We start from the raw sequence: 16417 nt of genomic DNA on the forward strand, positions 1-16417 counted from the left end.
TCGCTGTGAGAAAATATGGCTAATTAGTTGCATGATCTTTGGAATCCTATTATTTATTAGTTGATTCGTTCAATATGTCTATCCTCATGTTATCACTCGTATCTTTACCGAAGATCTGACTAGTTGATCTAACATGATTCATTTGATTGGCTTGCAAAGACAGGATTGGTTGGATCTTCACATCTCATATCAGTTGGGAGTCCTCTGCATCAACCATGTCCAGTTTCTATTATAGGTTGTGCAGCCACATTGTTAGTATCGTCCGCATCAGGTCAGGAATCGAAGAGTCGCACAGAAACAAAACCAATCAAAGGGAAAGGTACACATTCCAAACTTCTTCTCTCCTCCTCCTTGTGACCCTCCCAACGTCTCCTCATCCTATGCTATAAAATGGCCTCCCACCCACCACAATCCTCCTATCGCCTCCTGCTTTTCCGGTCCTCACAAACTTTTTAAGTATTTGATCTCTCAGTTTCAGAGATAATGGGCATTGCCATCAGTGTTCTCGGCAAGCTCGGTGATCACCTTCACTCTTCTCACATGAGATCATATCTTCTGATCACTCTTCCTGCATTAACATCATCCTTTTCTCTGCAGGCTTGCTTGGGGTGGACTCTTTATCCACAGATCAGGTCTACAAGAAGTACTTCGGCCCAAAAAACATAATGAAATATGAAGATTTTCACCTTGCTTTTGTTGACCTTTGCAGGTGAAACTTCTTTATATTTGATCCTGATCTCCTCCTTTGTGCTATGATCATTATGTGTTCTTCTTCTACCTCTTCTTCTTGTTGTAATGCAGCGATTTCAATTTAGTCATGCCTGGTAAACATTTTACTATCCAAGCAACTGAGATACAGGTGAGCTGATCAGTCCTCCATTAACTTCACTACTAATTAGTCTTTGATTGTGTATGCATCCCTCACCTCCTCCTCTTCTTCTTCTTGCCTGAAGAAATTCTTTGAGAAGTGGCCGAAAGCGTCGGCGGATCCAGGGACGGAGAGCGAGAGGAAGGCACTGCTTGTGGAGTTCATGAAAGAACAGGTGAAGGAGTACAAGACGAGCTCCCGTGCCATGATGTTGACCGGAGTAACCGCCCCCCCGGCCGCCATCCTCATCAAGAAGACCGGGAAGAAGGTGCCGCCGCTCAAGATGCTCCACATCGACCTCATCCCCAACGTCGTCTTCGTCCCCACCGTCACTGTGCTGTTCCTCATCGGCGTCAGAATCCTCAACGTCACCAGGACTGCCCCTTGACACTCCCACCTTCCTCCCCCCCGCCCCCGCGTCCCATGTCATATATGTTCTTCTCCCAATAACTCGCACGAAACGCCATCGAGTTTTTGCTTGATTAGTATGATGAGGGTCGGGAATATTTGTGGCGTTATAGGCATCTCAATAAAGCTGGCAAGCAGCCAGCTGACCGTGAAGAAAAATTCCTACGTGTAATTGCTGCTTATAAAGATGTGACGTAAACAGAGTCATTAGATTCCTCGACGTTATGTTTATAAATTAGTTTCATATCAAAAATAAGTAAGATTAAATTTTGATAAGTATATTTTTATTAATTTCAATTTAAGTATTTTGATCAAGTTGATAAGTCAATTAATCCATTGATATTTATAATATAAAAATATTTAAAAATAAATTAAAATAAGATTATAAATCCTATAGTTATGATAGTAAATAGTAATATGATAGTAAATAGTAATATCCTAATCTTTTGTTATAGAAATAGGATGAATTCAAGAGAAAAGTATCTCTTTTTAAGTTTTTTTTTTTAGTGTAAGAATAGAAATTGTTATTATGCTATTATTATATGAAAATCTTTAATGTCAAAGATTTATGATGGATCGAGAATATATGTAATATCAATAATTAATTAGGTTAATTCGTTCTTAGGAGATACTGTTTTTTATATAATTGAAAGCAAATGGTCTAAAATAAATAATTAAAATAGTCTCTCTTGTTATCTTTTAAATAATCATATTATAATTAATTTTTTTTCTTCTATTGATCGATAATCATTATCAAAATTTAATCAGATCTATAATATATTTTATCTAATTAGTACCTATATCTATAGAATTCTCTAATAACCTTTTTATTTCCTAGTACCTTAAATACCCCCAATGATCTATCTATTTTTTTCCTATTTTTGTATTGTGTTACAGTCTTTTCTTGTTGAAAATATTATATTATAATACAGAAATATTATAATTAGACTAAATTTGTCCGAAACTAGAAAAATGAGGAAAATAGCAAAATAGGGGGTGGGGCGCGCAATAAGAAGGAATTCTAGAAAAATGATGACACCTCCATATATTAAGTCAAAAAAGGGAATATATATATATATATATATATGTCTCGAGTCAAATTCAATAGCACTTATCTATCATTCAAATGAATAATCGTACTTTAAGAATTTAACTATAACATATACTTGTTGAAGAATATTTATGTATATAATGTGGGATGAATTCGAGAAAAAAAAAACTATTGGTTTTTGGCTTTCTTCCATAACACGTCATATTTTCATTTTTATATATACTTTTCAGAACTCCATTATTATCCCTTTCTCCATTTCCCTTTACGATCAATTATTTTTTCAATCCGATTCATTATGTTAAGAATGGTTTAATGAATTAAACCAAATCAAATTAATATTTTTTAAAAATTTTAATATATAAAAATTGAAAAAATAGAAGGAATAAAAAAATTCATAACTTTAAGAATTTTTTGTAAAATGCTCCTAGCTACGTGAAGAGATCATTTTGTCTCTATCTCCGTTGAACTCGTCGTTGCCTTCGTTGAACTCACTAACCTCGATAATTCTATTCTTTTATGTCTCACCTGTGACATTAATATCAGGAAGGAGGGGGTGCAAGAGTTATTATTGTCATTTACAACCTTAGCGCGATGGTTCATCATCGTGCCCACACCCTTCACACGAGGGTGAGTCATTGTCATATGCAACCCTCGACCCGAGCTTGGGTAGTCCTCTTCGACACGAGGGATGTCGTCACCTCTACGATCCCCACTAGTCTCCATTGGGTGAGTAAAGGCTGGTCCACCATAGGGTGGGAGGGTCTATAAAGACAACGATGATTCTCCTATCCTCTTCTTCCTCGCACAAGGGTCATCAGTAAGCATTGGATGGCATAAGTAACGAGACTAATCGAGTCAAGGGTAAAATAATTATTTATAAAAAAAATATTATATGAATTTTTTTTTTAAAGTTGGATAGTTGTAAAGGAACTTCTCAGTTTTTTTTCTTCAAAAATTCACTTTTATTTTTAAGTATTATTTAAGTGTATATAAATATTAATTAATTTAAAAATCATTTTAGAAAATTATTAAAAAAAAAATCGAAAAAAATTTACCTACAAGAAGGTTCGGAGGCTTCCACTTGTTCTGCTCCGCGCCCGAAACCTACCTTTCTTTCCCGACGCTGCCCTATCAGGAGAAGAGATTGCGTCGGCTTTGCAGGTAGATGGATCGCTTCAGATCGGTGTTGTAATGGTCGGCTTGAAGGCATCGAACGAAGAGGGTTTCTTGGGCCAAAGAGTTGCATCAGGTATTACTAATCGAATCCTCGCATCCCGCGGCTCCTTTACGCATCATCATGTGTTTGATTTCTTGGTCCTTCACGTTTTCGTGCTGTTGAAATGGTGGCGTTCTTGTGCGTGTTTATTCTCGTTGCTGTGCTGCTGTTATTACAACCCATTTGCCTATTGTTTTCTTTTTGATTGTGGTCGGCAAATTGGTTGGATAGTTGTCGTTTCTAAATTTTCCTCTCTCGATTAATTATTTCCCCCATTTTCTTGCCACATTCCACTGCAAAAATAGGCGTTACTGTAGCTGTGTCTATGAGCCATTTCACGGTGGATTTGCTATGGAACCCAACAGAAGGTAGAAATGGCGTATCCTTTTGCTTGGTAGATCTCTTTCTCTTTTCTCCTTTTGAAGATGTTAGCTAGTTTGACTGGTAAAGATCTTGATAGTTTATCAGAAGCTTATGAGCTCGAATTCCATTTACGTCGCTTACCTTTTTAACAATCAATTAGATTAAAAAAATAGTTCAATAATTGATAACTTATAGAACCAAAAAAGGCGGCGTGCTTATCTCGGTTCTCTACTCCTCAATCAACATGGGACTAAACTAAACGTGCTTATCGATACCCCTAGTAGGGGAGCTGAGATTTCTTGGGCCCTCTTTCTAGCACTATCTGATAAGTCATCGTTTGTCTTTGACGTTCGAAGCATGATGACTCAGGGAGGAATTGTCTGCTTTGGATGGGCATAGATAGTTTTGACCTTTCGGGGTGAGGGTGATGTGGGATTAGACATGCTTATCAATAATGTATATGAAATTTTAGTTACATGTTGTTGATCTCTTTCTACTAAGTTAAAAATTTTCATATGGTGGTGAGATGTGTTAGTAAATGATTGGATTATCAGATTTTACCCAATATTTCCTATGCACTTGGCCGTGTTAAGACTTAGACCATCGCAAGCTTAATCAAATTTATCGCTTGCGCACATAGAATCTTATAATTAGGTACCATGTCACTTTGCTTTGAGGGAGGAGTATCAAGTCATATGAACTGTCTTTCTTTCTTTTTTTTCCTTCCTTTTCTTTGCTTCTGAACCAGTAATGAGAAAAGCTCAAATAGAGATTATTATGGTAGTGGGGTTCATCAATTTTTAGTCACATTTAAAAGCATTTATGTGCCGCTAGAATTTAAAGGTTTTATAGATATGCAATGCAAAAAATGCCATTTTAGAAACATGGTCTTTTTAATACTTTAGGAATAGATCGGAAATTGTAATTTATTAACAACAACGATCACATTGCATCCATATTCTCATAGGAGATATACAACATACTGTTGTAGAGGATGAAATGGACCACTTGGTTTCTTTTAGTTACAGACAAGATTCTACTCTCACTATCACATATGAATGTTCACAATTGCACTTGCCAGCACTCTTTATTCAAGATTACTACAAGGAACCCATAATTCCATGAGGATTAGCTGAATTTGCATATTGGATTTACCTTCCCTAGTTGATGTTTAGTGCTGATACTGTGTATAATTTATAGTGAGTAGTAGTATTGACTCCACCTTCATCTGATGGCTCACCAAGCAAGCTATCAGTCTCCTTAGGTGGTACTCATTGATGCAGCTTGAGTTTCCTCAGCTTGTCTAGCTCTTCTGCCACTTCCTTCATCGGCGATTGCTCTGACTTCCTGAATCAGTTCTTCTCCTTCCTCTCTTGATTATCTGAGATCTCTGATAGCCGCTTCTCCATCGCTAAAGTGAAAGTTGATGCAAGGGTCCTCTCTTCTTTAGATCTTGCGAAATAAAGTGCATTCTTACCAGTAAGCAGTTCTAGAAGAACCACACCAAAACTATAAACATCACTTCTGACTGTTAATTGGCGAGTTTGAGGGTACTCAGGGTCTAGGTAATCCCTGGTTCCTTGCACCAAGGTACCTAGCTGATCTTTATCCTTTGGCACTAGCTTTGAAGCCTCGAAATCGGAAACCTCTGTGATGAAATTTTCATCCAAAAATATGTTGGAGGACTTCACATCTCCATGAATAATTAGAGCTGAAGCTGTTGAATGTAGGTAAGCCAAGGCATCAGCAGACTCTAATGCAATCGTTAGGTGGGTGGGTACCCATGGAAAAAGGAGATATGATGTTCTTTTCATGGATTAGATGAAGCGACCCAAGAGCTTAACTATATTTTTGTGGTTGATTAGCAACAAGATAAGCATCTCTTTTCCGTATTCTTTCTTTTGGCTCTCATCAATAACCTTATATTTCTTTATGTCGACGACACGATTGTCTTCTAATATTCCTTTGTGAACAGTTTCCTGTCCTCCTCGCCCTAGGATATAGTTCTTGTCAAACTTATATTTTGCCCATTATAGTTCTTTTGTATTGTAAATATCTTAAATGCCCCCCCCCCCCCCCCCCCCCCATGTTCACTAAAATACTATGTGCAATTGTTTCTTTCTTCAATTTTTTATTTAGTGAGCACTTAAGTGTACAAAGAAATTTTATTGGTGACATGCAAGGATTGCCTTTTCGATTATCGGATCCATTTCGACAATCTATTAGACTAATACATATCGATCGATACCAGTGTACCAGCACATAGTATGTTGGTGTGTACCAATGTTTCGATGAGGAAGAAAAAGAGGGTGAAGAGGAAGGGATGGCGAAGGAACAAAAGAGAAAGGAGGAAGGAAGAAGAAGAAAAAAGAATAGGACGTGAAGAAGGAGAAACAACAACGAAGAGGCAGCATAATAGCTAAAGTCAAGTCATTAAGTAAGTAAGAAAATTTGTAATACTCTCGAGCTTAATCTCATATCAAGATGGGTAAAAACTTAATGAGCATATTATTATCAACTTGGGTCTAGGCATTTTGGATCAATGGTTTAAGTCCAACGAGTTGATAGATCAGTTATCCTATTGGATTAAGTTGTTATGGTTATTGTAATGTCTCCTTTACGAAGAATTAAGCCAGTTTTGTCTATCCCATAACTCAAAACTTTAGTTTTTGGATCTAAGATTTGTAAAATTTTCTCATGTGAGAACCAAAGAGAGTGAGCTTTTGGATGTCTGCTCTGGTAAGAGTGAGATGCAAGATCTCACACAAAATGTCCAGAAGTAAGATTTCAGATAGCTGTTGGATAATAGGTTGCGATATGTTTGGTGTAGTTTGGTTGCCAAGATCTCACCAACTCTAAAGCTGGAAGATAGACAGTTGCCATTGAACGAGAGCCGATGGTGGCGAACTTTGGGTGGGTATCGGAGAAGGCTTAGAGTGTGGCCAAAACCAGTTGCCAGTGGTGGAGTTGGATGCGCTTGCCCTTAACATTATAGCGCTGCGACGATGTTATGATTTGATAGCATTCGCACTTGGCCTCGCGGCAGCCAGATAGATGTTTTCCATGATCTCCACGTTGCCTGGGAAGGGCCGTAGCGGGTATCTTGGTGCAATCTATCACGCAGAGGGCCGATACGAAGTGGGTACGGGATGTTGGCCTGGCCGCGCGTCAGCAGATGCCGCTGCTGCCATCGTCGTCGGTAACTGGTATGGCAGAAGCATCGTAGCCTCTCTGTCTCTCGGTGTCACATAATTGAGACTCGGTATGTACGGGTTTTTGGATATTAGGGGTATCAGGATTATGGCAAAGATGCCATATATATATATATATATATATATATATATATATGCTTCTATCTTTGTCACACTGGCTTGGCCCCCTAGCCTCGTCTGCACATTCGCCCTTTGCCCTACTAATCTCACCGCCCACCGCCCACCGACCACGCCCACTAGTCTCTCTTTCTCTCGGAGTTTTAGAAAGGTCAGGGTACCGTAAGCATTGGTCCTTCCCTCTATTACTAGAGGATATGGGCATCACAAAAGCCGTACTCCTCGTCCCTTTCTCTTCCCGTACTATTTGTATATTACCAGAGGAATATATGGGTATCACTAGCCGCCTCTTACAGCAGCCCAGTCCTCCCGTCTCGTTAGGAGTACGAACGGATGACTTGTTATGAAGACCACTTTTTCATTCGGGTGATGGCAGTCATCAGCTTAGCCGGAAAACATCGGACCTCCCCTTCTGGTTCGAGTCCCATTACTGATTTAAAGACAATTCTAACCAATTTACCCTACGCTTATTCGACAAAGCAACGGACCCACACTTTCCCTTTGTCATCCTCTCCCTCTCCCACCTCTTCTAAGGCTGCCCACAACTGGGCCCCAGCCCAGCCTCTCTCTCTGATCGTTCTCACCACATATCAATCAGGAACTGATCACCCTGGCTCTCAGATCATGCTCAAGTCATCAAAAGAATCACTCTCTAATTCTTTATCTAAGGTTCTTTTATCTTTATTTTATTTTCACTTTCTTTTCATGATAAAAGAAGTAAAAAAAGCTATATGTTAGCATCTGATTGGGCTTGGATAGGATATTAACATAACTTTTGAGCTTGAGATGATAAAAGTTCTATATGTATAGTACAAGTATGACTTTTACTGCCTAAGGTATTATAATTAGCAACTAGCAGCAGGTGAAAAAGCAGTTGAAACCCATTTCCTGGAGTATCTAACTTGCATGAAGACAGACATAATTTTGAGAGTGCATATTGTTATAACCCTTAGATATCTAGAATGTAATATATGCTCTACGTCTTTATTCAACCTCAGGTAACCAAATTGAAAATGAAAGACGTGGTAATCCAAACCTATGTTTATGGTATTCCAAGTAAGAGATGAGAGATAGCCAGTTTTGTTAACAGAAATTCTGAAACCAGCAAATCACATACAAATAAATACACAAAGCATCGCATGTGCAAACAGAAGAAGAGAAAGAAAAGAAACGCTCACTAGCATCTAACCTGGTTGGAGACGTCCACACGGAAACCTTAAGAACACTAATAACCTGACCAGCAGTTAATAATGTACATTTCAGCCCAATACCCTAGAATATGCCAACTCCACAACTGGCTGAATAAAGGAACCCTCGCATAAACATGACATTGGCATCCTTCAAGTGCGGGTTCAGATCATGTGTTGGTCTTGAAGCTTGATCATCTTTGCCATCTTCTCTCTGGAAATGATGAAACAACTGGGACATGTCAGTGAATGATGTCTAGTAGTTCAGGTGAGCAAAAGAAACAGATTACAGTTTGTTGGAAAATAAAAAATATCAAGAAGATTTAACCGGACAAATGTTACATGAATAGGGTGTTAATCGATTTATTTCATAGTATATAGATGTTTCCTTGCACAACAATCACATGCAGAAGCACTCACACGTAGAGAGAGACATCACTTTCTTTTCTTATAACTGGAGAATAAGCATTTCTACTGAGGTTCACTTACTGAACACCTAAAAACGCCGCATGGATTAGCAGTCAGACAATAATGCAATAGAGTATGAAGCTCCCAAGTGTTCAAAAGATTAGTAATTTACCAGTAGAATTATGAGGAGAATGAGCTCCATTGCCTTTCGTGCTCTGCGGGGCTTGGGATGCTGATCTTTGGATGCGTGGGGTTGAGCTCTGCTTTCCGTTTTCAATAGGTAAGGAATGCCTTTTCTTAGGTTGGATATCATTCAAATCAGGGCTGGACTTCTGAGATGTAATTACATGGGCTTTTGCTCTTGCAGATGCAGTGGCTTGCATATAACCTGGAAGAGAACTACTGCTACTGAGCCTGGGTTCCTGGTCAACATGATCGGTTTTAGCCATCCCAAATGAGTTATGCGTCATTGAAATCCTCAAACCCTTGGTTAAATTTTCTGTGCTACTTTTTCCATCCGAATCAATATTTGGATTAGATGGTGATCTTTTACCTACCAAATGAGACCTTTGCCTATGGGTATGCCTGCTATTATCCTTCTTACTCTTTTTGGCATTTACAGATACATCGCTAGATGGGGTTCCATGAAGATCAGTAGCTGTTGCATGACTTCTTGGAGTTCCTTGAGGCGAACTAGCTTGCCCTATCATACCTTCCAGATAAGTCTGCCCATCTGAAATAGTTGGCTCAGCTGGCTGTTGATCGACCTGCACCGAGTCAACAGAAGCATTCAAGTCGGCCACAGGCGAACTAAACCTCGAGCCATCCTCATCACCACCCAAATGGGAAATACTAAAAGCATTCTCAGCATCAGCATTGGTGGAATGAATCTGTTTCTCCAGGGCCCCAATTTCAAGAACAATTTCCCCACCTTCCATTTCAGATCTGTCCAGTGAGTCAAGAGTGGAGGAGAGAGATATTTCAGTGCCACATTCTGAAACTGCAGCTTGAACAATTGATTCATGCAACATTGAGCTCTCTGCCGAAATTTCTTCTTTGCTGTTTGAAAACGAATCCACTTGAATATTTTGGCTCTCTGTTTTTGATTTTGATGCAACAATTTGAGAAACAGGAGTAACAGACTGATCGACAATTGATCTTGAACTCAGCTCTTCAAACTTCGGCTGAGCTACAACAAATGCTGGATTGCATGGTTTCCTCGATCCAATAACAGATTTCTTTCCTTCATTCTCCAGTGCTTCACAGGATGTACTTTCGGGACTAGGGCTCCAGCTGTCTTTTGCACATTCAAGCTTATTAGGTATAGTCTCAACTAATATTTCTGAAGTTGGATTTGGTTGCAATTGTTTATTATCTGTTATAGAATTCAAACTTTCCTCATTGACCATCCAAGTTTCTGTATAATCTTCAACAGTGGTGTTCAAAAGCTCAATTTTGAGCTCTAAATGTTCTACATCATCCTTAAGTAAAGATTTGGAGGAATTCTCTGGGGCAATTTCCGAAGTTTGAAACTCAAAGTTTTCAGTGTTTTCTGTCATTGAACTACTTTTACCGTAACTCACCATGACTAATTCTGTTGGAGCAAACTTTGAATCAGATAATACTGATGAATCTGCAAGTGGGATCTCTTTAGCTGGTTCACTATCTGCCATTTTAGCATTCTCTTCCAATGGCCGACTAATATGGTTGAGATTTTGCTCCTGTTGCTGGCCTACTCCAGATGAAGTTACAGCCATCCATCTCTCCAACCACTTCCATGCTGAATCAGACTTTGATAGATCGCATTTTATGTAGATGGCTTTTGTCTTTGGTGTAGTCTCCAAAAGCTTGGAAGAAACACGTTATACCAAATGAGAGCAAGAGATAAATCAAGTATATCCAAGATTAAAGATGATTAGCCATACCTGACGAGCAAGCCCATTTGAAAGCAAATTCTTGATTGATGTTTTGTATGATTTCTCAAAAGAATCTCCCTTGCCCTGAGAAAGAATGTGAAAGAAGGAATATAAATCTAAAATCTAACTAAAATAAAAGCAACACATATCATGTTATATAGATATTAATAACAAACATCAACGACATTACTCAGTAGGCGTCAAACACAATTCACCATAGAATGCAGACTCTTGATGAAGAAACCCATTCTTATGCACAAACATAATTCTGGCATGCATTTACTTGCTGATGGAATCCAGATCACCTAATGTAAGCATTGCCGTCATAAAACTCGACATAATTAAAAACATTCTAGTTCACTTGGGGCCTTAAGACACTTACAAGTGACATTTTGAGAAAAGGGATATGATATCTATTAACAGATGGAGTAAACACCACAATGGTCATGAGAAATAGGCAAAGTAATGTGCATAAAATGCATTAGTTAAACAATTGGAATAAAATAATATCAAGATCACAAATCACAGTCAGACATAAATATAGCTTTCCAGGAATGTATAATGACCACATAGTTTAAAATAAATACATAAACAGGAAACTAAACTGTCAAGCTAAGGCCCATCCATAAGAATTATCATAGCTTCAAACACTCTCCAAGACCAAAACAAAATCATGCCAAGATTCTAGAAGCACTTGAAATGTTGTTTCTTACACAGTGATTGTCAAGTTAGTAATATGTCTGGCATTTTGGTATTCATGCAATAAGAATACCATTAGATGGAACAACAGTAAAAGTGTAAGGATAACTGATTTATCTACCTGGAACTTCGTATTCTCTGGAGAAAACTTTTCAACTAATTGACAAGCATGACGAGCCCTTACAAGCGCTTGCATTCTAATGATAGCTTGAATACACCGCAAAGTTCCAATAGCCTGTCTTCTTACCAGATGTCCACGTACAGCAGCTTGCAACTTGACAATGCTCCTAAGTTTGTGGAACTTTTTCCTGGCCTAAAAATATTTAAAGGTAGAAAGTAGACACAAACAAGACGATGTAATAAAGATTCAGAACCAGGTAAACAATATACCAAATATCCCCTTATAACAGATTGAACTTCAATAGCATCAGTGTCATTGAAGGCTGGAGCAACTGGATCTGTGCTTTTGTCAGAAGATGGACGATCTTCTGTATTTACTACGTCTGATGGTGATGAAGAGGTTTCAATTGGTCTTTCTTGCACTTGGGCTTTTACTGGGGATGAATACTTCAGTGAGTGGTAATTAGTATTTGAGACCTCTTGGCCTTGCTTGCTAGAGCAAACTGATACGGGTTCGGAGATCACAGTGTTTCTTAGCACTCTTTGCCTGGATGATTTTTTACGGAAACTCCACCTGTGTGTATCTGATGAAGTTTTGGCCTGAAAAAACTTATTAGAAAATTCATTACCTACACAGCAATGATACCTATAAGAAAATAGAACCTGACAAACTAATGTGTCAACTTCAACATTTATGTGTGCTTGATTTCAGATCAGATAACAGAACCCTGATGTGACACCAAAGAAAAAAAAGGTTGTGCGGTAGGTGAAGCGAAGTTGCGAAATATTCCATTAGGGTCATAAGTGGTTGATGAAGTTACCCACAAAAAAAAAAAACAACTGGCATATGTGCCAAAATGCTTTGACAAGTTGTCTCATTAGCTATAGAGAAATTGGCTTATCAAACTAATAACTAACTACATGTGCATGTATTGTGTTGCTTTTTGGTTTTCCATCCATGCAGTGCTTGAAAGGAAGACAGTTTTAGTGTTTATAGAACTCAGGTATGAAGATGTATCACATAGATGTGACAACAACTCAGAAAAAAGAAGTACCACCTATCTGCTTAAATCATTATATATATTGATTACACTACCTCTAACTCCTAGTTTACTGTTCCATGATCCCAGAAACAGGTTGCTTCACATTAATGATCTTTATTTCTGATTGACTAACACTGGTTTAATCAAATATCTCATAATTATAAAAGCACATATTATACACTTTCACTTAAGTTTTATTTAACAGAAATAGTATTCAAGGCTTACTTTTAACTAAAAATTGAAAGGAGTTCTGTCTTTTATACAACACAGCTATAAAACAAAACTCATGGTGCACTCCATATTTACCCTATGTGGTCCGCTTTCCTTTTATAAGGTTTGACAGAGAAAAGAACCAATATGAGAAAAATTAGTGACAGAAAAGTTACTTCAGAGTGTGATGCAACATCTAGATGGTATTAAGCGACACCAAAACTAAGACAGAAGAAAATACACATGAACTGGCCAGGCACTAGCATGCAGTCATCTACAGTACTGAGCAAAGTTCCAACATGGGTTACTGTTTAACTTCTTGGCAAACATTCACAAACTGACTAATTCACATGCATGTATACTGACAGTTAGGTCTGGCTAAGAAGTGAGAAGGCACATTTAATTAATTAAACAGCATAAAAGATTTTCTTACAACGACCAGATTGTCAAACTCCAATTATAAGACACAAAATGGCACAACACAAATAATTGAAGCCATAACCAGTTTTGGTCAAACCTACCAACAGAACTCCAAATTGAAGACCCACTCTATTGAATATATCGTGCAATAATTACAGAGGAATGCCAAAAAAAGAAAAGCTGGCATATTACATGTTAAATTTTAATTAACAACAAAGAAACAACTTTTTTTATTGAACACCATCTGCACATATGAAAAGAAAAGATAAAATCAGTGATACTGTATACTTAATGGAGATAGTCCAAGACATAGACCTGTGCATAAACATCATTTTTTTATTATTAAGGTCCAAAACTTTGTTGGATAAGACACCAAAAAAGGTGGATAGTGAATTCATATACTACACTTACATATAGCCCACGCCTAGTAAGAAACTGTACTGAGGTATCACATATTTACACACAATATTTTGTATTGGCAAATGAACATGCAAATTTTCCTCAAAATAACAATAGTCCCTTTTTTGCCTTAAGCTATCCAGAGGCAGAGATTTTAGATCATGATTAACATAATTTATTTTTTAGTATGTAGTTTCATGCTTATTTATGACCTTATAGCTTTGAAATCTTTATTTTCCTGATGGATACCAGCTTAGCATATACTAATCTTAGTTTGTAAAACAAAAGAAAAACATCATCTCCCAAAATTTAATGAAGATATATTTCTACCATCTTTCCATGAGGGAACCTAGAAACCCACTGTGATGTCATCCTCGAGCAATTGCAAATATACATTGGCTAGTAATCAGTCATCTACAGCCTTCAAGCAATTGCAAATATACATTGACCAATTGGTAGACTTTAAGAGAAGGAACTTGATCAAAGAATACGTCTAATCTCTAACTGCAATCAGACATCTACAGCCTTCAAAATTCAGGAGTATAATCAGTCTAATATAGCATATTGCACCAATAGCTCATAAAAGCGAAAAGAAATATGGGCTACATCCTCTCTAGATTTTCCGTTAATGCAACATGTTTCTGTGTAAGGCCATTGATATTGCCTCTTCCATTCACCAGGTTGAAAGTGTGTAATTAGGATCTGCCGTGACAGATCTATGTCAACCGTATTCGAACATGCTCTCCATTCCAACAGTTGGAATGAATTAACATAGTTAAGGCGCACCATAAATGGACTTCAAGACCGTAGTCAGGAGCTTCCATCTAAGATCAACTTGAAATGATTTCCATCTCTGTTATCAGATCCATACGACAGAGAACATCCACCTAGTGCTGTGCGATCATCAAGATACAACCCATCAGCCTCATCGACCCCCACCCGGATCCTCAGCCTAACAAGTAACCGTGCAAACTAAACAGAACATACATCTAACGCAGTCTAGCAGTGGAATTAATTAAAGAATCTGTTGATTTGGTCAATATCCCTTATGAAATGGCACTCGAGAGATCCAAGTAATCGATCTCAAGCAAGGCCAAGTTGGATCACACATTCCACCATTTTCATCAAGGATCCACAGCAATCGCACCAATTCCAGCTCGAACCGCGTCGCGATGGTTATGATACAGAAGTCAAGCAAGCAGGGAGGACCGCAGTCATAACCAAAACCAACAGATAATTCGAAGTAGCCAACCAGATATTACCTCTTCCGGCTCGAGATCGTCGTCGTCAACGGCATCCCTCCCGCCGCAGCCCATGATCTTGAAGCATGAGCTCGAGGACTTCCCCATCTCCAGCCTCCTCCTTCTCCTTCTCTTTGCCAATCCTTCTGGACTCGGATTCGCGTTTGGATTAGGTATCGTCGTCTCTATCGAGAAAGCGGAACAGCGAGGGACGGCAGAGTACTCCCTTTCGTGCTCTCTCACTCCACCAGCGATCAATTACAGCAGAGCGGCGTCAAATGTCGGAATTTAAAACCTCCTCATTAAATTCGTTTAAATCCCACCTCTTGGCGTCCGATTCCGACGCGTCCCCGTGGGACCCGATAACATGAGACGTGGGTAAAACCAGTGAGGCGTCACGTTTAGAAGCTCTTATTTCGTGTCAAGCATCCGGTGACCGCACTTGCCGCGGCCGCCATGCCATGCCCGACTGATGTGATGCGTGCCGTAAGTTGGGGGCGGTAACGACACCGCGGGATCACCACTGAAAGTACCGGAACGCTAACGGCAGAGGGAATCGTTGGGGGCGGTAACGGTCCGCTCGGGTCGTTGTCAAGTAGTCGATCACCAACCGTGGGGCACAACGCCGTTACGTCGCGATGATGACGACTGGCAATAGTCCTCGATCCGCCGGTCAGCGCACGGCGACGCACGAGTTGGGCCGTCGCCAATATGAGGATATGGATGATGACGAACATTAATAATGATATAAATAATAACATTATTATTACGTTGAGGGTTTAACGATGGGACGTATATTGTGGGGGCAGTGACAGCCTACACTCCATGTTGCTTGTGATAGAAAAAAGAGAAGACTTAATGCTTTAATCTTTGGTGGAGCAAAGCTGCGGTCATGCCTTAATAAAGACCTTTCAGCTATATGAGCGAGAGATGCGAACCAGTGATGGCTCTAAGCAAGCTTGCTTTTCTTTTTAGCTCTTGCTTGTCTGCTGTTGTGTCACTGAGGGTTTAAGCGTCGTCTTCGAAGAGAACAAACGAATGGAATCTGCAGCACCAAACTACAAGGAGGAGATGGAGATCAGCTGGATGTCAACCGGCATAGTTCTCTGTGAAGAGTGTCTCGTACTAACATGAACGAGTCAAGCAATCTGGAGTTCAATCACGCAACGAAGCTTGAACAAAATCTATCGTTTCAGGGCTAATGATCATCCTATGATTGCCTAATCAAACACCTAATCATTGAGATGAAGGCATGGACCGAGGAGTTTCTTTAAGAGCAGCTCAGATAAGAATGCCATGGCCGGTGGATGATTGGGGTGTTTAATAAACCTAGAAGAGAGTGGATGACCCAAAACCCACTGCTCCTGTCGCCAAAGCTTGCTGCAAGAGGACGAGTTCCGCTCATGTGCCGCCACAAAGTACGTAACTTTGCAGGGGATGGTTGAGAGGAGACGGCAACAATCTGTCTCCGCGGCCTGAATGCATCACCATTGGCCCCCAAATAAAGAAAAGAGGAAGCATGAGCAAGCAATGGAGAGA

General features: G+C 39.2%; 2 protein-coding genes and 1 long non-coding RNA gene across 5 annotated transcripts; 2 read left to right on the forward strand and 1 right to left on the reverse strand.

Moving 5' to 3' along the window:
• The first annotated feature begins 148 nt into the window (after positions 1–148).
• Positions 149–1496, forward strand: LOC135659147 (uncharacterized). The gene is made up of 5 exons (XM_065176281.1): positions 149–319; positions 473–517; positions 598–709; positions 802–859; positions 954–1496. Exons 2-5 carry the CDS (start codon positions 484–486, stop codon positions 1254–1256), a joined length of 507 nt encoding a protein of 168 aa, XP_065032353.1. The 5' UTR covers positions 149–319; positions 473–483; the 3' UTR covers positions 1257–1496.
• A 1933-nt stretch (positions 1497–3429) lies between these two features.
• On the forward strand, positions 3430–6551 carry LOC108953438 (uncharacterized). The gene is made up of 2 exons (XR_010505837.1): positions 3430–3576; positions 6158–6551. It is a non-coding gene; the product is annotated as an uncharacterized LOC108953438 (long non-coding RNA).
• Positions 6552–8261: 1710 nt separating this feature from the next.
• On the reverse strand, positions 8262–15141 carry LOC135659161 (protein IQ-DOMAIN 32-like). Of its 3 annotated transcripts, XR_010505835.1 has the most exons (7): positions 14900–15141; positions 11836–12174; positions 11567–11758; positions 10756–10830; positions 9003–10677; positions 8843–8918; positions 8262–8636 (listed from the first exon to the last, which is right to left on the reverse strand). XR_010505835.1 is itself a non-coding variant. In XM_065176282.1 (6 exons), the coding sequence occupies exons 1-6, from the start codon at positions 14984–14986 to the stop codon at positions 8617–8619; spliced, it is 2388 nt and encodes a 795-aa protein (XP_065032354.1). In that variant the 5' UTR covers positions 14987–15140; the 3' UTR covers positions 8262–8616. The 3 variants fall into 3 exon arrangements, 2 of the variants coding, with proteins under 2 accessions (XP_065032354.1, XP_065032355.1); XM_065176282.1 differs by lacking the exon at positions 8843–8918 and having other exon boundaries at positions 14900–15140; XM_065176283.1 differs by lacking the exon at positions 8843–8918 and having other exon boundaries at positions 11836–12165; positions 14900–15139.
• Positions 15142–16417: the final 1276 nt, after the last annotated feature.

This window comes from Musa acuminata, chromosome BXJ1-4 (assembly GCF_036884655.1).
Source record: "Musa acuminata AAA Group cultivar baxijiao chromosome BXJ1-4, Cavendish_Baxijiao_AAA, whole genome shotgun sequence".
NCBI lineage: Eukaryota > Viridiplantae > Streptophyta > Magnoliopsida > Zingiberales > Musaceae > Musa > Musa acuminata.